Source organism: Macrobrachium nipponense, chromosome 20 (assembly GCF_015104395.2).
Source record: "Macrobrachium nipponense isolate FS-2020 chromosome 20, ASM1510439v2, whole genome shotgun sequence".
Taxonomy (NCBI): Eukaryota; Metazoa; Arthropoda; class Malacostraca; order Decapoda; family Palaemonidae; genus Macrobrachium; species Macrobrachium nipponense.
Genome location: NC_061089.1, coordinates 13,495,213 through 13,519,413, shown reverse-complemented (window position 1 = coordinate 13,519,413; position 24,201 = coordinate 13,495,213). Strand labels below are relative to the sequence as shown.

The window sequence follows — 24,201 nt, the reverse complement described above, 5'->3', positions numbered from 1 at the left end:
GAAGAGAAAGTCCCATAGATTCTCCTGTTCTATACCAAATTCCTCTCTTCCCTGATAGCCTGGAAGGGGGACAGGTAAACACAGTCTTCCCCGCCTCCTCCTTGGTTTTAAGCCAATTTTCCGGACCGATTGCAAAGCCCTCTTCATTGAAATGGTCGGTTGCATCTTCAAGAAAGAGGAAGACTTCGCAGCCTTCGTACTCGGAAAATAAAGACCGAGGAGAAGAGGGTCAGCAGGACTCAGAGACTCTCCAAATTCTTTTAACAAGAGGGACTCCTAATATCTTATAATCAGAAAGACCTGCCCCCTTGTTTTCTTCAGAGTCCGAAAACATCCTCAATTCCAGTGAGTTTTTATTCGGAGAAGAGTGTGCGACCGGGAGGACTCCTCTCTCGGGAATGCACAGGGCTTGCAGCAACACCGGCTGCAACCTGACAAGGGCTACGGTCGCTTGTGCGACATCTTGAGTCCCTGCCAGGAGAAGGTCGATGTTGTTCTTTTGCCCTAAGGCCCTCCTGACAAGGACGACGGTCGCCTGTGCGACAACTTTCGTCCTTACCAGGAGAAGTCCTTAAATGTCGTTCCCTTTTTTCATGATCAATTCCTTCCCGACAGGGGCTACGATCACCTGTGCGACACCTAGAGACCCTGTCAGGGCAAAATTGATCTTGAGAAAAATCCCAAAGAGGAGCCTCCAAGTCCGCTTCAAACTCCGATAACTCATCCAAATTGTATTCTGGATTGTACAAATCCTTGCGCCTGCTTTCAGGCGCTCTAGACGCTTTACGTCTTGTTTCAGCCGCTTCAGGCTTTCCAGGCGCCTTGCGCCTCCATTCGGACGCTTCAGGCTCTTCAGGCGCTTTGCGCCTCGTTTCAGGCGCCTCAGGCTCTTTAGGCGCTTTGCTTATTCTTTCAGGCGCCTCAGGCTCCCTAGGCGCTTTGCTTTTCCTTTGAGGCATTCTAGGCTCTCCAGGCGCTCTATGTTTCATATCAGGCGCTCTAGGCTCTCCAGGAGTTAAATATTTCCTTTTAGCCACTTCAGGCTTTTCAGGCGCGTTGCGCCTCATTTCTATTACTTGAGGAGCTTTACGCCTCATTTCAGGCGCTCCAGACTCTTTTCGCCTCGCCAAAAGAGTTCCAGGATCTTCAGTTACTTTGCGCCTCCCTTCAGGCGCTTCAGGCTCTTTGCGCTTCATTTCAGGAGTTCGTCCGATTTCGGGAGTTCCAATTTTACTCCTCGATACGGACATCTCATGTGCTTTCTTTCTAGTAGGAAGTTCCCTATATACATCATGTCGCCTTGACGGCGTTTTGCGCTTGACAGTAGCCTGACGTCTGGCTGGCGCCAGGCTTCTGGCAGGCGCCTCGTCCAAGCTCTCAGATAGTTCTAAAGGACGGGATCTTTTGATCGGGAGAAATCTATCCTTCCTTCTAGGCGGATCAGATTTAAGAACTCCTACTAGGGGAGATATCTGTTTCTGCATATCCTCTAACATCTTCGTAGCTACGTCTCTCTTTCCAATTTCCGATGCAGAAGAAGAAGCTTCTGAATATACATTCTTCTTCCTCTTTTCCGGAGGATATTCTTCCGGAAATTCTTCAGGGCTTGAGTCAAATGAAGGAGACTTCCAAGATCTCTTCGAAGGTCTCGACAATCTATCTGAACTCCATCCTTTTTTAGATGAGGAATCAGACGAAGAAAAATGATATTGTTATGATACAATAAAGTTTTATACATACTTACCTGGCAGATATATACATAGCTATTGACTCCGTCGCGCCGACAGAATTTCGAATTTCGCGCACACGCTACAGGTAGGTCAGGTGATCCACCGCGCCGCCGCTGGGTGGCGGGAATAGGAACCCATTCCCGTTTTCCATCAGATTTTTTCTACACCATCTGTCTCCTGAGGGGAGGCTGGGTGGGTGATTTAATTGTATATATCTGCCAGGTAAGTATGTATAAAACTTTATTGTATCATAACAATATCATTTTTATACATTCAACTTACCTGTCAGATATATACATAGCTGTTCACACCATTGGAGGAGGGTAAAGACAGCTAATAACTGATTTAACAGGAAAACACAACAATCGTTGTAGGTATTAATAACATAAAACCTTGGTTCCTACCTGTTTAGACTGAAGACTTCATGGTTAATGCCCAGGAGTCTGCTTAGTCTCAAGAGCCTCAGCGAGATATTGATCTATTGCTAAGAGTTCTTGTAGGTCTGCCAAAGGGGTCTTGTCCACTTACTTGGCCGATCCTATAAAGGCTATGTCAAAGGGTTTCAATCCACTTATATGACAAGAACCTTTTTTCTAAGGAGCACAATCCCGATCCTGATCACCTTAACCTAACCAAATGTTGTATCTAAGATTGCAAGAAGTCATCCCCGGACTCCTTGCAAACAACCAAAAAACTCAATCACAATATTTTACACCTAATTCTTTATGAAAAATAAATAAAATTAAAAAATAAACAAATATAGGCTAATTTCAATTTGTACTACCTCGCTTGTAAGATCTATGCCACATCTCATACTGTCAAAAGCACCAAAAGCCGCCTGTGCTAGCCCAAAGCACTCTGTCAGCAGAAAATCCTGATACTGTCTTAAAAGGAGAGATCCCTGTACGAATTTAGACAATGTCTTTAATCCTACTCCGTTTTAAAAGGCACATTTCTAGTTTCCTTACTAGCAAGGGCTATGGCCGCCTGTGCGACACCAAGCACTTTTACCAATAGTAACAAAAACTCCTCAAATAGTGGAGATCTCCGTAATCAAAGACACGTTTTTATCCAAGCCTATCCTGTAAGATAAACTCAAAGTTCCTTACCTAAACAAGGCCGTGGTCGCCTGTGCAACAACTAGCCGTCAGGTAAGAAAGTCAGAGCCCATCCCACCCAGTATGGTATGGAAGTATTAGACTTTTCATAAAGTTTAAGGATCGGTATGTGTCCTCAGTCCCAGCACTGTATCCGCAGACACAAAAGGACCTAGAGAGAAGCACTTGTCGTAGGTAATTTAACATCTCTAAGATAGTGGGATGCAAATACCGAGTTGCATCTCCAATAGGTCGCATAATAATGTCCTTCATGGACATATTCTTTTGGAATGATAATGATGTTGCCACTGCTCTTACCTCATGAGCTTTAACTCGTAATAATTTAAAGGAATCCTCCTTGCACCAATCGCTATGAGCTTCCATAATCACACTTCTAATAAAATACGCTAGCGCATTCTTGGACATTGGTCTTTTCGTGTCCCCCGAACTGCGCCACCATAGACTCTGTTTACAGCCTTCAACTCTTCTTTCTTTTAAGATAGAACTTAAGAGCTTAACGGGCATAAAGTTCTTTCAATTTCGTCTCCCATTAAGTTTGAAAGACTTTTCACCTCAAAACTCCTTGGCCATGGTTTCGAAGGGTTCTCATTTTTTGCTAAAAACAGAGTTTGAAAAGAACAGATGGCTGCGTCTTTCTTAAAACCCACCCGAGAATCTAGGGCATGGATTTCACTTATTCTCTTAGCCGTCGCTAAGGCTATGAGAAACACACCACTTTTCTCGTCCAATCCCTGAACGAGGCACGGTCGGGAGGTTCAAATTTTCCGATGTAAGGAATTTGAGCACACATCCAGATTCCAACTTGGCGGTGGGAGTAGAGGATATAGATTTGACGTCTCGAACGATCTTATGAGATCGTGTGCAAATCTCTATCCTCTGCCAGTTTAAGCCTCTATTTCTAAATACCGCTGAGAGCATACTTCGGTATCCCTTTATTGTAGCTACGGACAGATTGGATTCCTCTCTCAGGAATAACAGAAAATCTGCTATATTGGTCACAGAGGTATCGGAGGAGGACAGCTTATTCTTCCTACACCATCTTCTAAATACATCCCACTTCGATTGATAGACCCGGATAGTTGACGATCTCCGGGCTCTAGCAATTGCTTTCGAAGCCTTGCTTGAAAAGCCTCTCGCTCTGACCAACTTTCGATAGTCGAAAGGCAGTCGAGCGAGAGCGGGGAGGTTTGATGGAACCTCTTGAAGTGGGGTTGTCTGAGAAGATCTATCCTGTTTGGAAGAGATCTTGGTAGTCTACTGTCCATTCCTGTACCTCGTGAACCAAATCTGGGATGGCCAAAACGGGGCGATGAGAGTTAATCTCGTCCCTGTTGATGCTACGAACTTCTTCATCACTACTCCTAGCAACTTGAATGGAGGGAAAGCGTAAGCGTCGAGTCCCGACCACTCCAGTAGCATGGCATCCACCGCTATCGCTCTCGGGTCTTCTACTAAGGAGCAGAAGTTCTCTATCCTCTTTGACAGAACGTCGCAAACAAATCTATCTGCGGCCTCCCCCACAGGTTCCACAGAACTTTGGCAGACTTGCTCGTGCAGAGTCCACTCCGTGGGGAGAACTTGTTTCGTCCTGCTGAGCCTGTCTGCTCTGATATTTCTTTCCCCTTTCACAAATCTGGTCAGGAGGTAATATTCCTCTCCTCCGTCCATGACAACAGCTCCTTCGTTATCTCGAATAGGGAAAACGAGTGCGTCCTCCCCCCCTGTTTTTTGATGAAGCCAACGCCGTAGTGTTGTCTGCGTTGACTTGAATCACTTGATTTCTTACTTCTGACTCGAAGAATTTTAATGAACCAGAAACACTGCATATAGTTCTTTGGCATTTATATGCCAATCTCTTTGTTCTTCTTCCATTTGCCAGAGACTTCTCTTGCCCCTAGAGTCGCTCCCCATCCCGTTTCTGAAGCGTCTGAGAACAAGATTTGGTTTGGGTTCCGAACCTCTAGGGACACTCCCTTGTTCTCTTTGAGTGGAGCAGCCACCACTTTAGGTGTTTCTTTCACCTCTAATGTTTACCGGAAACGTGGTCCGACAGATGGCCCTTCTTCCAAGTCCAAGATCTCTTTAGGAAGGAATTGTAGAGGCCTTAGATGAAGTCTTCCTAGGGATACAAATTGTTCCAGGGAAGAAAGAGTCCCTAGAAGGCTCAGCCACTCCCTGGCTGAACTCCTGTCTTTCTTTAGGAAGGATATAACTTTCTGAATCCCCCGAAGAATCCTTTCTTGGGACGGAAAACCCGAAAATCCCGAGAATTCATCTGAATCCCCAAATAGACTATGTCCTGACTGGGGGTCATCTGCGATTTCTCGAGATTCACGAGAAGTCCTAATTCCTTTGTCAATTCTAAATGTTTTCTTCAGATCCTCCAAACATTGTTCCTGGGATTTTGCTCTTATCAGCCAATCGTCTAGGTACAGAGAGACGCTTATAGCCTTCCAGGTGTAGCCATCTGGCTACGTTCCGCATCAGGTACGTAAATACCTGTGGAGCCATGGAGAGGCCGAAGCACAAGGCCCTGAACTGGTAGACTTTCCTTGAATCACAAACCTGAGATACTTCTTTGATGACGGGTGAATAGGAACGTGGAAATATGCATCTTGCTAGGTCTAGAGAGACCATCCAGTCTCTCTCTTCGCAGTGCTGAAAGTACCGAGGCAGAAGTCTCCATCGAGAACTTTTTCTTTTCCACATATTTGTTCAGAATGCTCACGTCCAAGACTGCCTCCATCCCCCGGATGCCTTTGGAACTAAAAACAGGCGGTTGTAAAACCCCGGAGAGGAAGGATCCTGAACCTCTTCTATTGCCTCTTTGTCCTTCATTCCTATCACCATCTGAAGAAGTGTCTCCCTCAGAACAGGGTCCTGTACTTCGCCGACAGTTCCTTTGGGGAATTCGACAAAGGTGGTCTGTCCTGAAAAGGGTATAATGTAACCTTTCCCCAAGACTGCTAGAGTCCAAGGGTCGGCTTCCCTTATCTTCCATTCCCCTACGAAGTTTAGGAGCCTGGCCCCTACAGATGTTTGGAGGACCTTGCTGCTACTTTGATTTCTTAAAAGATCTAAAGGAGGACCTTCCTCGCTTTTTCTGCTGTCTTCCTTTTTCGTTGAGGACGAGAGGTGGAACCTCTCCCAAAAGGGCACTACCGGAGTACGAGTAGTCTTCTTCGCTACTGGTACTGTTGGTCTTGATTTCTTGGAAGATTGAACTAATAAGTCTTGGGTTGCCTTTTCAGCAAGAGACTTTGAAATCTCCTTCACCAAGTGCGAAGGAAAAGGTGATCCGAGAGAGGAGCGTATAACAGGGCTGACCTTTGCGAAGGAGAAACCGCTTGGTTAGAAATGAACCAAATAATGATCTCTTCTTCACTACTCCTGCTCCAAATAGAGAAGACAATTCTCCCGATCCATCCTGAACCGCCTTATCCATACAGGATAAAATGCAATGTAAAACTTCAGGTTCTAAAACATCTGGTTCATTTGCCTTCTTGGCCAGCACTCCAAGGGACCAATCCAAGAAGTTAAAAACTTCTAGTACATGGAAAAGTCCCTTGAGGTGTTGATCCAATTCTGACATTGCTCCAATATGCTTTAGCTGTATTCAAAGCATGTCTTCTCGATGCTTCAACCAAGCTTGAAAAATCCGCCTCCGCGGAAGATGGAAGCATAAGCCCCATCGCTTCCTCTGTCCTGTACCATATTCCCCTCCTACCACCGAGCTTACATGGAGGAGTGCAAAAAAACTGTCTTCTGAGCTTCCTTCTTCACCTTCATCCAATTATTTAAAGATTGAATAGTCCTTCTTCATTGATATGGCTGGGTTTCATTTTTTTTTAAATACCGAAGACGATTTAGGAACCTTCGTACTGGAAAAATAGAGATCTCGGGGACAAGGAGGAGCTGCAAGGCTTAGAGAGTCTACAAATTCTTGTAGGAGAAGAGAGGCTAACACTTTGTAGTTAGATACCCCCTCATTGTTTCGGGGTTTCTTCTCTGACACCTCATCCAACTCCATCCTAGAAGGAGAGCGAGCTCTTTTATTAGATTCTTTGTCCGTAGACATATTCCCTATAGGAGAAATACTCCTAGAAGGAGAGAGACTGACAGATCTAGAAGTTCTCTTTCTTATCTACCAAAACATCCTGAGACATGGAGGTTGAAACCGTAACCTTCGATGTACCAGGTTGCTTCCTTGCATTAGGGTTTCTACTTGTAGGAGACTCGCTATCCGAAGACATTACATGAAAAGATCTTCTATTACCCCTTATCACTTCTCGCTCTTGCCGCTCTTCATGATCAGCTGGCGCCTTGCGCCTGACTGGCGCTTCGCGCTTGGTTGAATCTTCTCGCGCGGCTGGCGCCTCACGCTCGGCTAGCGCTTCGCGCCTCGCTGGCTCCTCTTGCGCGGCTGGCGCCTCGCGCTCAACTCGCGCTTCACGCCTGGTTGGCGCTTCGCGGCAGTCTATCGCGTCCCGTCTGGCTGGCTCTTGCGCCTGTATGTCTCTTCGCGGCCGCCTGGCACCTCGCGCCTGGCTAGCGCTTCTCGCCTGGTAGGCGCTTCTCGGCAGTCTGTCGCATCGCGCCTGGCTGGCTCTTCGCGCCTGGCTGGCGCTTCTCGTCTGTTCTGGCTGGCGCTAACGCTCCTGGATGGCGCCTCGCGCCTGATTGTCTCTTCCTGCTTGTAGGAATTCTCACGCGCGGCTGGCTCCTCGCGCCTGGCCAGCTTCTCGCGCCTAGTCGTCTCCTGCGATATCGGATAGGGCCTGGTTGCCGCGTCGCGCCTGATTGGAGCCTCGCGCTTACGTGTTAGCTCTTTGCGGCTGACTGGCGCTCCGCGCCTGGCTGGAGCTTCGCGATCGGGCTGGCGCTTCACGCCCTTGGCTGGCGCTCGCGCCCCGAACTCGCGGGTCTGTGAAAAATAGACCCTTCATCCGAAGAAGAATCTTCTTTTCTGGGAGGTTGATAGTAAGGGTTTTTTTTGACTTCTTCACAGGAAGATTAACATCCTTTCTTCTTGGAGGATCTCTCGAAAGAACCCCGACTAGAGAAGCAATAGACTCTTGCAATATCTTTTAATATCTTCATCGTTTCTTCTCTCTGGTCTAAACGAGAGGAAGGAGAGCCTTCTTTCTCCATTCCCCACAACTTATCGAGAAGCCAAAACCTTTGCTTTCTTATTCTCTGTCGGGGAGTCCTCCGAAAAACGTTCCGGACTCGAGTTTATGCCGATTCTTCCCAGATCCTCTTCAAGGGACGAGAACGATCCGCTGATCTCCCATCCTCTTTTAGGTGAGGAATTCTCCGATGACGAAAAACATTCACGTAGAACGCTTTTTCTAATGCGTTCTCTGGCAGTCTGTGACGTTACAGATTCTGCCGAAGAGACGTCTGACTGGTGGGGATCCTCCATAACCTCGTAAGGCTTTCGACATTCTTCTCCTCTGGGCTTGGGAGCTTGAAAGAGGTCTAGGCCTGGGAGCGTTGTGAAGCCAATCAGACGCCTCCTCCACTTCACTGGGGAAATTCACATCACTTTCCACAGCACTACTTTGCTTACCTTCTATGGCAGCCATTTTACGCTCCATTTTCATAAGCGCAGCTTTAAGGCTTGCTATCTCCGAAGAAGAGTCCGTAGGATCTGCATTCGGAGAATGACCTGAAATATTACAAGGAGCGTTCATAATGTTAGAGGAGGGACTACAATATTACTCACCAAACCACTTGAAGATTGAGAGCTAGGCTTGGTTTTGGAAGATGACTTCCTTAACGGTCTTTCTCTAATTTCCTTAAATAAGAAGGTTAGAGACTTCCACCCTTCAGCACTCAAACTCTCACATTCATGACAAGTGTTATCATCGAGCATTCATACTTCCTGCATCTTTTACATACAGTGTGAGGATCAACCGAAGTCTTTCGGCATTCTCACCTTGCACCCCCTTCATTCACACACATTCTCACCACACTTCCAGAATCAGACATCATGATGAAATTCCAAGCCAAAATCCAAATAACGATCACAAAAGCGTATGCCAGTACAACGATCCAAATACGTCACCAAAGGGTCCAAAACGATGATCAAGTTGTATCCAAAAACAGAAATCCAGCCTGGAGATACCAACAACGATGTTGCCAGTATGGCCGACAGAAAAATCTGATGGAAAACGGGAATGGGTTCCTATTTCCCGCCACCCAGCGGCGGCGCGGTGTATCACCTGACCTACCTGTAGCGTGTGCGCGAAATTCGAAATTCTGTCGGCGCGACGGAGTCAATAGCTATGTATATATCTGACAGGTAAGTTGAATGTATGAAAACACTGTTTCAGGACGTCTTTCCAACGACTATCCTTGGCAGCCCGGACGTAACTACAGGATCTGCCGAGGGGACGCCTGACCGGTGGGATTCTCTGAAACCTCCCTGCGGCTTTCACATTTTCCTTCTCCACTGGTCCTTGGGAGCTTGAAAGAGGTCTAGGCCTGGGAGCGAGACAGAGCCGATCAGACGCACCCTCCACTTCAACTGGGAAACACTTTCACTGCACACCTTCCAGTTCTTTAATTTTTTGTTCCATATGCTTAAGCGAAGCTTTCAGACTCGCAATTTCAGATGTTGAGCTTGCCGAGTCCGATGATCGGGAAGGTAAAGCTGTATGGGAGGAAACAATAGGGTTATCAATAGGCAATAGTCCACTAACTGCTCGTTAGAGACCGACCTACTTACACTCTTGGAAGAGGCTTTTCTAGCCTATCTCTCTCCAACTTTCTTAGGTAGGATTAAGCAACTTCCATTCCTCCTCATCAAATTCTTGCACTCATCACATGTATTCAATTGAGAGCATCATTCCCTCTACAATTTTTACAAGTGGTTGTGAGGATCCACCAAAGCTTTCGGCACTCACAAAACAATTCTCATTCACACACACTCTGAACACAAAAATCGACACGTCAGACATTATGGACAAATTCCAAAGCCAAATACCAAAAAAACAGTTCCACAATAGCGTTTTATATGCCAAACCAAAGATCCAATACGTCACCAAATAGCAGTCCAAAAGATCAACGGCTAATGAAAAAATTCGAAATTCAAGTCAGGAGGACTAGCAACGATGTTACTAGTACCGCGACAGAGAAAAATCTGGCTTAAAACGGTAATAGTTCCTATTCCTGCCACCCAGCGGCAGGGCGGCGGGATCACCTGACCTACCTGTAGTGTGTCCGCAAAATTTGAATTTCTGTCGGGGACGACGAGTCTATAGCTAGGAGTATATATCTGACAGGGAAGTTGAATGTATGAATCTTTTTTTATTTTTACTTTTTTATAGTTTATGTTTTTTTTTTTAAAATAAATTTCCACTTCTTCACCACTTTCAACTTTCTGTTTTTTAGTATCACTCGGTTCTTCCTTTTTGCTTACTACTCCTACTAAAGGCCTCTTTAAAAAATAACTATCCAAGGAAGATTGCTTCTGCCTACTTTTGACAATGTTCCTGAAACCACTCAGGCAAACGTCATCGAACTGTGTAAGCCTTTTCGGGGTGTCTCTTTTCTACGAATGATTGCACCTTATGAAAAGCAGCTAGAGCATCCTTAATTTCTGCTGTTGTCATAGAGTCCTCGTCCTCCTCCTCGCCGCTGCTAGAGAACTCCTCTTGAACGATGTTATGTTGCATGGCCTCCAACTCCTTCAGGTCATCCGTCGTAAGCTCCTCTTGGTGCTCCTCGAGAAGGTCATTGATGTCCTCCTCGTCGACAACCAGCCCCATGGACTTGCCGAGTGCAACGATCTCGTCAAGATCTGGTTGCGAAACTGTTTCAGATTCGTCAACTGTTTCTGAATCTGCAGCACCAACTTTGCCCACGTCGAATCCCTTGAAGTCTCGGGCGGATACGGCATCAGGCCAGAGTTTCCTCCACGAGGAATTCAAGGTTCGCCTCGAAACCTCCTGCCAAGCTTGGGCGATGAGTCGGATGCATATTGCGATATCGAAATGCTCCTTCCAAAATTCACGCAAGGTGAGGTTTGTGGTATCGGTGATGTCGAAACATCTCTTGAAAAGATGTTTCGTATACAGCTTCTTGAAGTTCGATTTCACTTCCTGGTCCATGGGCTGGAAGAGAGGGGTGGTGTTAGGTGGAAGATAAAGAACCTTGATGAAGGGAATACTCCGCTAGGATATCTTCCTCGAGGCCAGGAGGGTGAGCAGGGGCATTGTCCAACACCAGCAGGCATTTCAGAGGGAGGCGCTTCTCTTCCAAGAATTTCTTCACTGTCGGGCCGAAACACAGATTTTCCCCCTCGGTAAACAAAAGCCTCGTTACCCAGGCTTTCGCATTAGCCCTCCACATCACTGGAAGCTTCTCCTTAAGCATTTTGTGGGCCTTGAAGGCTCGAGGAGTCTCAGAAGGAAGAAAGTAGAGGGGGCTTCACCTGCCAATCCCCACGCCCGTTCGAAACAAAGTGCTAGCGCAAGCCTGTCTTTCATAGACTTATGCCCGGGTAGCTTCTTCTCTTCCTCCGTGATCTACGTCCGACGAGGCATTTTTTTCCAAAAAAGACCAGTCTCATCAGTCTCATCACAGTTGAAGACTTGCTGAGAACTGTAGCCTTCCTTGATCATCATCTCGTCGAATGCCTTTTTAGAGGCTTTGGCCGCTTTCGTGTCCGAGCTGGCCGCCTCCCCATGCCACACCATCGAAAGGATACCAGTCCGTTTACGGAATTTCTCAAACCACCCATGAAAAGCCTTGAAGTCTGGGGTTGGCGTTGATGCCCTTTCTCTGTCGTCTTCGGCTTGGGCAGTCAAATCACCGAAAATAGCGCTGGCCTTGTGGCAGATTGCCATCTCCGTTATCGTATCGCCAGTGATTCCTATGTCTTTTATCCAGACAAGAAGAAGCCTTTCCATTTCATCGTGCACGTGGGTCCTCTTGCTAGACAAAATAGTGACGCCCTTGGAAGGTGTAGCTGCTTTGATGGCATCCTTCTGCTTAAGGATGGTGCCTATTGTCGACGGATTTCGGCCGTATTCCTTGGTGATCACACTCAATCACATACCAGCTTCATACTTCTTGATAATCTCCATCTTCGTCTCCAAAGAGAGCATCCTCTTCCTTCCATGAATTTCAAGTTTCTTGGGACCCATGGCTACGTATATACTGTACGTAATTATGTTGTGTAGTACGTATACATATGTAGTAAAGCTCCCACACAACACGATAAAGTATACTACAACGAAATCACTAACGAATTTACGTTAATAAACAAAATCGTTAGAACGACGAATACCGCGTGCATATAAAAACGATGCTGCTACTGAGTGGCCGAAAAAGCACACTGCTACGTAGGTGCATGATGGGAGGGATGCTGACCAATAGGAGAGAAGGATCTCATGGCGGTGACTAACATCAGGAACCAATGGGAGAGCAGAAGGATGGTGGCGAGTCTACTAAGTTGGCGTCGCGCGAGTTTCAAAATTGTTATCGGTAGTAAGGGCGAATCTCGGACTTTACAGCAACAACCTTTCGTATCTTGAACAATTTTCGTGTGTAGAGCCGTAAAATTTTTCGTATTTGCTTTCGTATCTCGAGTTTTTCATAAATTGAGCCTTTTGTATCTCGAGGTACCACTGTACTCTATCATAACAAGATCAAGAAAGATGACAGTGACTGGGGTGTCCAAAGAATTTACAATGAATGAATTTCTGTTATCTTAGGAACACACTGGATTGTGAAGCAAGAGTTCAAAAAGGGCTGTAAAAAAAAAAAAAAAAAAAAAAAAAAGCAAAAAAAAAAAAAACAAAACTAACATCATGATCAAACATAGGGAGGTATGGCTAGACAACTAATAAATACACTTATTAATATAAGGCCTATTATTGCTGCAGTATGTGCAATAGCTACGTAAGTTCTGACAGGACAAATGCAAGAGATTTTCAAAAAGGTGTCACTTTAGAACATTGAGATTCATGCCCAAAGTACAATGGGAAAACATATTATGAATGAGAAAGTGTCAAGATGTGGTGTACAATCCCTAGAAAATTGACTGATATCTCTGATATCTCAAAGATACAGAAAATTGGACATGTGATGAATAGGGACAAGGAACAGTTTATCAGAGAAGCAGGACAGACCTATAAGAAAACCAAGGGCAAATTGAAAAAAGTTCTTCATAAACCCATTGGGAGTTCAAGAAAAGACAGCTCAAGACAGAGAAGGGCACAGAACTCATTTCACAAGAAAAAACAGTTCAAGACAAAGGGCACAGAACCCATTTCACATCTAAATCAGTAAGGACAAGTTACCATAAAAACATTGATGATGATTTAATTCATGCTATCTAGTACTAAAGACTTGATATGACTCATTATTGTTTCTTACACAGTAATTAAATATTGTACGATCTTGGTTTCATTAAAATGTTTATTTATAATTCACTGTTTAATTTTTAGATGTTGACTGTAATATTTGAAGAATCCCCTTAAAACATAATACAGTGATATCTCCACATTTATCATCCCCACTGGTTATTCAGTTTTGCTTAAATACATCACATACTATTTACTGTACTCACATGATCTCCTGTCCCTGCCAAATGAAGACATGTAGGCCTCAAGTGACTCTGCCATGACTTTGGCAGCACAATCTGGAAGGTGGCTTTCTCTGATTCCTTCGGCAGAAGGCCAGGTAAGTGAGCCACAAAGGGTGATGTGAACTCTGCTTCCAAGAGAACATGATCTCCTGAATCAACCTCCTGTAAATCATGAGTAGGTGACACAAATTTACATTCTTACAATATATTTGAAATCTTTTGTTGAAAAAAAAAAAAAAATCAGCAGTACAAATAAAAATTTATAAATACTATTACAGGTAGTCCATCAATTATATTTAGCTTACAGTTCTGATGACTAAATAAGTGAACTCTTCATAATAGATTTTTACAGGTATTCATCTTATAAATAAATACTACTGTAAGTTCAGTTATTTCTATTACTTACACATTTTTTAAAGCATACTGTATCTTAACGGTAGATTTTTTCCACTTAATTCTACTGTACTTTACTCCAATTTCCCAGAAATATAAAAAAGCTGAATTTACTGATACTCTAGTTGGTGAGACAACAACAGCCATGTCTTCCCAATGACCTGTGCTTTTTTTTTATATGTCTGTAAAGTTTCCACTAACTGACAGGGAACTAGCATGAAGCACTCAAGAGATGGCAAACTTTCACACAACAGTATAACCATTTGTGAAATGAACTATGAAATGATATTGTTATGTTACAATAAAGTTTCATACATACTTACCTGGCAGATATATACATAGCTAAGACTCCGTCGTCCCCGACAGAAATTCAAATTTCGCGCCACCCTCGCTACAGGTAGGTCAGGTGATCTACCGACCTGCCCTGGGTGGCAGGACTAGGAACCATCCCCGTTTTCTATCATATTTTCTCTCTTCCACCTGTCTCCTGCGGGGAGGCTGGGTGGGCCTTTAATTGTATATATCTGCCAGGTAAGTATGTATGAAACTTTATTGTAACATAACAATATCATTTTCATACAATCAACTTACCTGTCAGATATATATAGCTGATTGGCACCCTTCGGTTGGGAGGGTAAGAGGACAGCTACTATATGGAATAGACAGGTAAACAACATATGTTGTAGGTATAAATAAAACCTTGGTTCCTACCTGATAGGTGGTAGACTTGGTGGGTGTTTGCCCAGTAGTCTGCATTACCTCAACAAGAACTTTAGCGAGATATGTGATCTATGGCCAAGAGTTCTTGTGGGTCTGCCGATGGGGTCTTACCCACTTACTCAGCAGAGCCTAAAAGGACTTTGTCAATGGGTGCTGATCCACTTATATGACAATACACCTTATGAAGGAGCACACAACCAATCCCAACCACCTGATCCTAACCATGTGTTAGAACTAAGGATTGTTACGAGTTATCCCCGAACTCGTCACAACAACCGTAACTCAAAAACCACTAACGTCACACCCATACATAAATTTTCAAAAAAAAATTATACTCAACTAATTGGATATGACGGAGAATTCTCTTATGAACAACATAGACGGCCGCCCGTGCGAGCCTGAATCCTCCATTGTTCGAAGAGATTCTCGACCATATCCAAACAGAAGAACAGTATATACATTTTAAGGATTGGTGTCGGCTCCCGTACCCAGAATCGTATCTGCCGATACGATAGGACCTAGAGAAAAGCACTTCTCATATGTCACACGCACGTCTTTCAAGTAATGAGATGCAAATACTGAGTTGCATCTCCAATATGTCGTATCTATAATGTTTTTAAGCGACATATTCTTATAAAACGAGAGAGACGTCGCAACCGCTCTTACTTCATGAGCTTTTACCCATCAGTAGTTGTAATTGTTCGTCAGGACAGACCTTATGAGCGTCCGTAATGACGTTTCTTACAAAGAACGCTAGAGCATTCTTTGACATCAGTCTTGTGGGGTCTTTTACCAACGCACCAAAGACCTTGTCTAGAGCCTACCCAACTGACGCTTCCTTCCTTGAAGATAGAAACTTTCAGAGCTCTAACAGGGCATAGAGACCTCTCTGCTTCTCTGCCTACGAGACTAGACATTCCTTGACTTCGAATGACCTAGGCCAGGGATTCGTGGGATTCTCGTTTTTCGCTAAAAACAGAGTATTAAACGAGCAAATCGCCAGAGTCTCCCTTGAATCCTACTTTATCTTGCAGAGCTTGTAACTCACTAATTCTTTTTGCCGTCGCTAACGATAAAAGAAATAGGCATTTTCTAGTTATGTCTCTAAATGATGCCCGATGCGGAGGCTCGAATCTATCCGAAGACAGATATTTGAGGACTACGTCCAAGTTCCAGTTCGGAGGTACTGGTTTCCTTAGACTTTGAAGTCTCAAAAGATCTTATGAGATCGTGGAGATCTTTGTTATTTGCCAGATCTAAACCTCTGTTCCTGAATACAGCCGAGAGCATACTCCTGTATCCCTTTATTGTGGATACGGCTAGATGAGATTTTACTCTCAGGAATAGCAAGAAATCCGCAATTTCCGCTATAGAGGTAGAGGAGGAGACAACTTCTTGGCTCTACACCACCTTCTAAAGACCTCCCACTTCGACTGGTATACTTTCGTAGTGGAGGTTCTGCGAGCTCTCGCGATCGCACTTGCCACTTCGCGAGAAAAGCCTCTCGCTCTGACAAGTCTTTCGATAGTCGAAAGGCAGTCAGAGCGAGAGCGGGGAGGTTTTGATGGTACCTCTTGAAGTGTGGTTGTTTGAGAAGATCCGTCCTTTCTGGTAGGGATCTTGGAAAGTCTACGATCCACTCTACCACCTCCGTGAACCATTCCTGGGCCGGCCAAAAGGGGGCTATTAAAGTCATCCTCGTCTCTTTTGACGCAAACTTTTTCAATACTAACCCAGGATTTTGAATGGGGGAAAAAGCGTAAACGTCCACTCGAGACCAGTTTAGCAGGAAGGCGTCTACCATAATTGCTCTTGGGTCTTCCACGACCGAGCAAAAACACTGGGAGCCTTTTTGAAATGTATGTTGCGAAGAGATCCACATGAGGAGTTCCCCACAGAGACCAGAGATCGAGACACACTTCCTCGTGCAGAGTCCATTCTGTATGAAGGACCTGGTTCCTCCGCCCTGCTGAGCCTGTCCGCCCTCACATTCCTTACTCCCTGTACGAACCTTGTCAGCAGGGAGATGTTCCTGTGAGACGTCCATAAAGTAATAGGTCCCTCGTGAGTTCGTAAAGGAACAAGGAGTGTGTCCCTCCCTGTTTCCGAATGTAGGCAAGTGCGGTTGTGTTGTCCACGTTTACTTGCACTATCTTGTCTCTCACCAGAGGTTCTAGGCTCTTCAAAGCCAGGTGTACGGCGAAGAGCTCTTTGCAATTTATGTGCCAGGACACCTGTGCTGGTTCCCAGGTGCCTGACACTTCTTCCGAGCCTAATGTCGCTCCCCAACCCGTCTCCGACGCGTCGGAGAACAACACTAGGTCTGGGTTCTGTGATCTTAGAGAGATCCCTTTGTTCTCTTCCAGAGGTAGCAACCACCACTGTAGGTGTGCCTTTACCTCCACTGGAATGGGAAAAACGTCCGACAGTTGTCCGTTTTTCCAGCTCCAAGACTTCTTGAGGAAGAATTGGAAGTGGACGGATATGAAGTCTTCCGAGAGGGAAGAATTGTTCCAGCGGGAAAGCGTCCCCAGAAGGCTCAACCATTCCCTCGCTGACGTTTGCTGCTTCTCTAAGAAGAGAGAGATTATCCTCAAACCTTTTGCGGTTCTCTCTTGCGAAGGAAAAACTCGAAAACCCCGAGAATCCATCCGAATCCCCAGATAGACTATGTATTGTCTGGGGGTCAGCTGAGACTTCTCGAGGTTCACAAGCAATCCCAACGCCTTGGTCAAATCCAGAGTTAACTTTAGGTTCTCCAAACACTGTCTCTCCGATCTGGCCCTGATGAGCCAGTCGTCTAGGTACATCGAGACATTCACTCCTTTGAGATGAAGAAATCTCGCCACATTCCTCATCAGGCTTGTGAAGACCTGAGGAGCTGTGGACAGGCCGAAACACAAGGCTCTGAACTGAAAGATCCTTCCCCCCGTCATGAAACGGAGGTACTTCTTCGACGAAGGGTGTATCGGGACGTGAAAGTAGGCGTCTTGGAGATCTAGAGACACCATCCAATCTCCTTGTCGTAATGACGCTAGGACTGAAGCAGACGTCTCCATGGAGAACTTCTCCTTCTGAACAAATTTGTTCAGAGCGCTGACGTCTAGTACTGGTCTCCAGCCTCCCGAGGCTTTCGCCACTAGAAAAAGGCGATTGTAAAACCCCGGGGAGTTTTGATCCAGTACTAGTTCTACTGCACTCTTGTCCCACATTTGTTCCACCATCGATCGAAGAGTATCCCTCAGCACAAAGGATCCTGTACTTGGCTGATAGTTCCCTTGGTATTGACGTTAGGGGCGGAGTATTCAGGAAAGGGATACGATATCCCTTCCTTATGATATTTAGTGAAGACGCGTCTGCGTCTATCAGTGTCCAGGCCTCCACGAATCCCAGGAGCCTGGCACCTACTGGTGCTTGGAGGAGAAATGTTTCATTTTCCCTTTTTAAAGGGACGAAAGGCGGACTTACCTCTTCTCTCTGGAGCCTTCCTTCTTGCGGGAGGTCTGGAGATCGGACCACCTCGAAAGGGCTGCCTAGAAGTGCTAGGTTCTTTCTTGTCCGAAACTAAAGCAGGTTTCTTCTTCTTAGCTGACTGCGTCAGAAGATCCTGTGTCGCCTTCTCAGTTAAAGAGTGAGCTACGTCCTTCACTAACTTAGAAGGGAACAAATAGTCCGACAGCGGTGCATATAGTAGAGCTGCCCTCTGAGCATGCGAGACTGCCTTTGTTAAGAAGGCGCCATACACTGTCCTTTTCTTCAAAAGACCTGCTCCAAATAATGAAGAGACTTCCCAAGATCCATCCTGTACTGCTTTGTCGATGCAAGACAAAATGCATAACAGGGCTTCAGGTTCGATTCCCTGCGAATCGTGAGCTTTCTTGGACATCACCCCAAGGGACCAATCTAAGAAGTTGAAGACTTCCAATACATGGAAAAGTCCCTTGAGGAGATGATCCAGTTCTGAAATACTCCATGTAATGCGAGCAGAATTAAGACTTGGACGCCTTGAAGCGTCAACTAACGTCGAAAAGTCTGCCTCTGTAGTAGAAGGGAGAGCGATACCCATATCCTCCCCCGTCTTGTACCATATGCCTCTTTTCCCCGCTAATCTTGCTGGAGGCATGCAAAATACTGTCCTGACTAAGTCTTTCTTCGACTTCATCCAGGAGTCTAAGGCGTGTAAAGCCCGCTTCATCGAGATGGTGGGCTTCATCTTCAGAAAAGACGAAGGCTTCTTCGCCTTCGCACTCGAAAAGAGCGAGCGCGGAGAAGGAGGAGCAGCCGGAGTCAACTCGTCTCCGTATTCCTCCAGAAGCAGGGTAGTCAACACCTTATAGTTGGACAAGCCCTCTCTTCCATGATCGTCATCATCCGAGTTTTGCTCCAACTCGTGATAATTCTGAGTTTCTGTTCTCCTTTCAGAACTTTCCTCTTCTGGAGGAGACAAACTCCTGATCGGAGAGGGGCTAAGGGAATGAAAGTCTTTCCTTTTTCCCGTTTTGATCGACCTGGAAGGCGTCACAACCTGCGGCTTCTCTTGCGCTTTAGAAGACGTCTTGTATGACGCTTCCCGCTCTCCGAGCGTCATGTATGACGTCTCTTGTTGACGTTTTGATGACGCTTCGCGTCTGGAAGACGCTTCGCTCTCTAAGGGCTTCCTACTCGGCGTCACAATCTTGGACGGAGCGTCACGTCTAAGATCCGCTTGAAATGACGCTTCACTTCTAAAAGACGTCTTTCGATCTTCTTGTCTTACTACACTCTCGTCAGCCCCCGTTCTTCGAGCAGGTGCGAGAGGACGAGACTTCTTAATTGGAAGCGTCACGTCCTTCCGACGGGGCGCTAAAACTCCCACAAGAGATGACAGTTGTTCCTGAACCGCCATAATTATCTTTCTTGAGGCTTCTCCTACGTCTAGTGCATGACGCCTCTCGTCATCACTCGGGGAAGAAGCATGATGTGGTACTTCCTCATAAGCGTCAGGTGACGCTGACGCCACCTTCGCCTTCTTAATAGCAGACGGGGCGTCATCCGAGAAGCGCTCTGGGCTTGAATCAATATCTTGCTTCATATGACGCTTCAGCGGTCTCGATAATTTCGACTCCTTCCACCCTCGTTTAGGTGAGGGAGAGGGAGAGGACGAGAAACACTCGCGAAGGACGCTTTTTCTATAGCGCCCTTGAGCCGCCTGCCACGAAGCAGAGCTAGCTGAAGGGACGTCTGACCGTTGGGGATTCCCCCCGACCTCCTTAAGGCTTTCGACTTTCCTTCTCCTCTGGGCATGTGAGCTTGGAAGAGGTCTAGGCCTGGGAGCGCCGCAGGGACGATCAAACGCCCCCTCCACAACACTGATAGGACTCACTTCACTAAAATGTTCACTATCACTAGCCTTACCTTTCGAGTCAGCCATCTTGGTTTTCATGTCTCGAATAGTCGCTTTCAGATTGGCGATTTCCGATGCCGAATCCGAAAAGACACTCTGAGAATGAGATTTATAGGGAGAATCTACAGTAGTAGGGTTAGAATTATCCGTGAAAGGCTCAATAGGCCTTGAATTCCCACCTTTCAGTCGTCTAACTCTATCCCTCTCTAACTTCTTCAAATAAGAAGTCAAAGTCTTCCATTCTTCTGCATTCAAACCCTCGCATTCCTTACAAGTGTTAAAAGCAGAACACTGAACCCCCCTACATTTACGGCATACAGTGTGAGGATCAACCGAAGCTTTCGGTATCCTCACCCTGCAGCCTACATTCACACACATTCTCACACTCACATTAGAATCAGACATACTGAGAAAATTCCAAAAGAGTTATTCCAAAAACAGTCCACAGTAGCGAATGCCAAAACACGATCCAAATACGTCACCAAAAAGCCGAAAAACGTTGATCAAATGTTGAAAAAAGAATCCAAGTCAGGAGGTAATAACAACAATGTTGATACCACCGGCGACAGAGAAAATATGATAGAAAACGGGGATGGTTCCTAGTCCTGCCACCCAGGGCAGGTCGGTAGATCACCTGACCTACCTGTAGCGAGTGGCGCGAAATTTGAATTTCTGTCGGGGACGACGGAGTCTTAGCTATGTATATATCTGACAGGTAAGTTGATTGTATGAAATTGCAATGTAAAGCAGAACCACTGAATGAAGTGAACAGCAATGAGTGACAAAAAAACTGTCTCTTGTTAAAACATGAAAATATTTAAAAAGAGAAATCCAATGCCTTGAAATGGGAAACAGTTTACCAAAAAGCAATGTACTGTAAAGCACACAAGCCTATCAAAGGAATTTTTCATTTTTAAAAGATGACAATTCGCAAATCAAGGAGACCTCTGCAGTACCTCTACAATAGTAAGTAAAAAAGATGAAAAGTACAAACCTTAGTGATAGTCACTGGATGATTTTTATCTACAAGCTGAAAGCAGGCTTCTCGATTTGAAAGGATCTTCCTGAATGCAAATATCCTACGGAGATTCTCTGGCTTTCCCCAACCTCTGACAAAAAATCTAGACAAGAGTATGCTACGATAGATTTGATCCACACGGCTTACCATGTCCAGCAAGCCACCAGAACAGCAGCAACCGTTAATATCTGAAATATGTAATACATATGAAAATATAACTGATGTCATGCTCATATATATATAAAGAGTATCTATCAAGTCTTAAAGATACTGTAAAAACTAATGCATTACAAACCCCAAAATATATCATACCACGTCTAGAATTTAAACTGCTTCGAAGTGGTGGGTTAACTAACAAATAACGATACCTGGTTAAGGGGCAACTCCTCTAACATTTGCACTCCAATTTTCATATGCATCTGCAGAATGCAGTATACGTACATAATATGGTTCCTGTAATCATTCACAAAGGAGATGGGAAGACTTCCTGTATCGTAACAATTTAAATCAAAATTCTGTATAACTACCACATTGTTTAAAATCTTTGTATCTGATCATAACAAATATAATAAAAACCATTGCATTTCATATCCAGAACATTTATTGAAACGGGATGTTACTGATTGTGGTGTTCTTTATTATAAAGAAAACTATAATGGGCCTCTCGATTCATAGCTGGGATCCTGTGGTGCTTATTTCACTTATATTTAATTTTTGGTCCATTCACTTATTCAAATATACTCTTTTTGAGGCAAAGAATAAAGTACTAAATTCTTGACACCACACTCCTGAGGTCACTCAAATGACATGACAGACAACAGTAATCTGAATCATGCCCTCAGCACCTTAGTATCAGCAGCTGCACTAATAATAGTCTGATTGACACTGAATGCCTAATGAAGAATGAGAGGCTTAGCTTACAGCAGGCATCTAATGGAACAGGGTTACTAATGCCAAAATCTGTATGAAAATGACATATCTTTAATTAATCTGTATTTTTCATAGCTAACAAACCTGAGGTCTTAACATTAGGATAAATCTTCTGGTGCCAGCTGATAACATATTAGTATTCTGGATACAAAAAATTTAAGTAATAAGTGAACACAAAATTTTCTGGTCATGAATACTGACCTTGGAGCAAAAAAATAGTTTTATCGACATAAAGATAACTTCTCATAATAGAAAGGGAATAGGTGCTTGAGCCAAGAAGATAAAGAACTTAGTAATAGCGAGGTGGAATATATTATCCTATATAAAATGATTCTCAAGAATTACTGGAGGATTTAAAATAGATGAAGAAAGTCCAGAGAAGGTGAAAACTAGTACTACTGCATTGTGAACTCTCAGTTCTGTAACAATTATGGTATAATGTCCAACAGCCTCCACTTGAATAAGTTTAAATCACAAATGCATGAGGGAAAAAAAAAAAACTCCTTTAAGAGTCAAGCACACATGAATACAATTCCTGGAGGAAAACCTAAATTGAATCCTCTTGGTTCTAAATCATAAGGATATGATGCAAGAACCAAAAGCCTCAAATGGAAACACAAAATGCTCCCAACGGCTAAAGTTAAGCTTACACTTTTAGTATGTTAATTTGAAAAAGTAATTAACTGTTGTTTCACTCAATAAAATTAATTAGTAAGAGCATATGCAAGGTATTAATTTTTCAACTGAGAGAGAGAGAGAGAGAGAGAGAGAGAGAGAGAGAGAGAGAGAGAGAGAGAGAGAGAGAGAGAGAGAGAGCTTTGTATTAAACAGGCAATGTTAATGTCTACACTGATGATTTATCTGTGCAACTAAGTTCCCTTGCGAGAAAAATGATCACCATGAACTTCTGGTTGTCAGGTGGCACTGTGTAATTAGTTAACTAGATTAACGAATATGATGACTAGGCAAGCCACTTTAACTCATTTTGAATAAATTTTGTATTACAGGTTCTCTATTTAAATTTATGTATTTAGCTATATTTATCAACCTAGTACTGTACCTTGAATATGCTAGGTAAGCCACCTAAGCCTAGTTAACATCAATAGCCATCAAACCAGTTAACTTGTTTTGTCATGAATGTCAAATTTTACTTTATTCAGGTTAAGCTTTTACCATCTTTCCCTTGGACCTGTAGGCCTACTTCCCCAATACCCTGGTCTCGTCCTAGCCTATTGCCTATCATACCTTAAGATGAAGGTTTTCATGCTAAAATAGGTTTTAGCAATAAAATAACTTAAAATAGGTTGGACAAGTGTCAAGAATAGTCTACGGCCTTACTCTTCGGGGTACATAGGCCTAGGCCTAAGTTACTGAGCGATCCCTTCGAAACATGTCTTTGGTCACGTACGCTACATCTCTCCCTCCCAAAATAGTTTACAACGGCTCCAGCAGACCATTAAGCCTATCGAATGGAGGATGGTATACCTAAATTCTATAAAATTTACGTAGGTGTATTTTATGATAACCATCATAAAATGCGCCTGGCTTAAAACAGTCCCGCCGACATGCAAATCCTAAAGGTCTATTCAAGAACATTCCCTTGACGACTGACAATCTCCTTAATTTAAACGTAAGCCTAGCTACTACTGAAGTTTCACTTAATAATAATATATTCAAGCTGATATTTCCATTGCAAGCAGTAACTGTCAACATAATAGCCTACGCATACATACATGGATAAATTGAGCTAAATCGGTGTACTAAGACCGTCGGTCGGCAACCGTTTGTTGTTATGTAGGGGCGTTCTTCTTCTCTTTAATTCCTTAACATAAGTACCCAAATGCTTCTATAACTTTCTGAAAATTTATGAGTAACCATGTCAAATGCTTTTATTTGCTTATTTATCGGTCATATTTATCAATTATCTAGTGTTCTAACGAAAACACTAAGATACCCTTAATTTAGTATATTTGCTGCCTGTAAGTATAAGTCACAGACATGGAGCTGAATTTATTATATTATTAACTCAATTCTCCATGTACTAAACAGCCTGCGTCATGAATTGTACTACATCTGTTATTTATTTACTGAATCGCTAGTGTAATGCTCTCTGAAAACCCTTAGGACAAGAACAATCTGTGAAGAAAGGTTGGTACTACAGACTACGCTCAAGTTTTTTCATTTTTGTCAGCCGGTGGGTACCTCTATAACACATTTATTTGTCATATTGATTTAATTTGTATCTTCCAACTGTACATTAATATACTCCCCCAAAAGGCTTTGTATACCTATCTAGAAATGCATGCTGT

General features: G+C 44.2%; 1 protein-coding gene across 5 annotated transcripts in view; it reads right to left on the bottom strand.

Annotated features, from left to right (window-relative positions):
- The window catches only part of LOC135221897 (protein ABHD18-like), an 80,623-nt gene that overhangs the window by 50,612 nt on the left and 5,810 nt on the right, over positions 1–24,201 (bottom strand). For 3 of the 5 annotated variants that reach the window (XR_010316119.1, XR_010316120.1, XM_064259878.1), the window contains exons 1-3: positions 23,398–23,503; positions 20,939–21,150; positions 13,431–13,610 (exon numbers count right to left, since the gene is read on the bottom strand). Coding sequence is in view for 3 of the 5 variants with exons in the window: in XM_064259878.1 (XP_064115948.1) it covers positions 13,431–13,610; positions 20,939–21,150; positions 23,398–23,488 (483 nt within the window). In the remaining 2 variants the exon portion in view is untranslated. Of the gene's footprint in view, positions 1–13,430; positions 13,611–20,938; positions 21,151–23,397; positions 23,504–23,625; positions 23,727–24,201 lie in introns of those variants that run through there. The other 2 variants (XM_064259897.1, XM_064259907.1) reach the window with 2 other exon arrangements.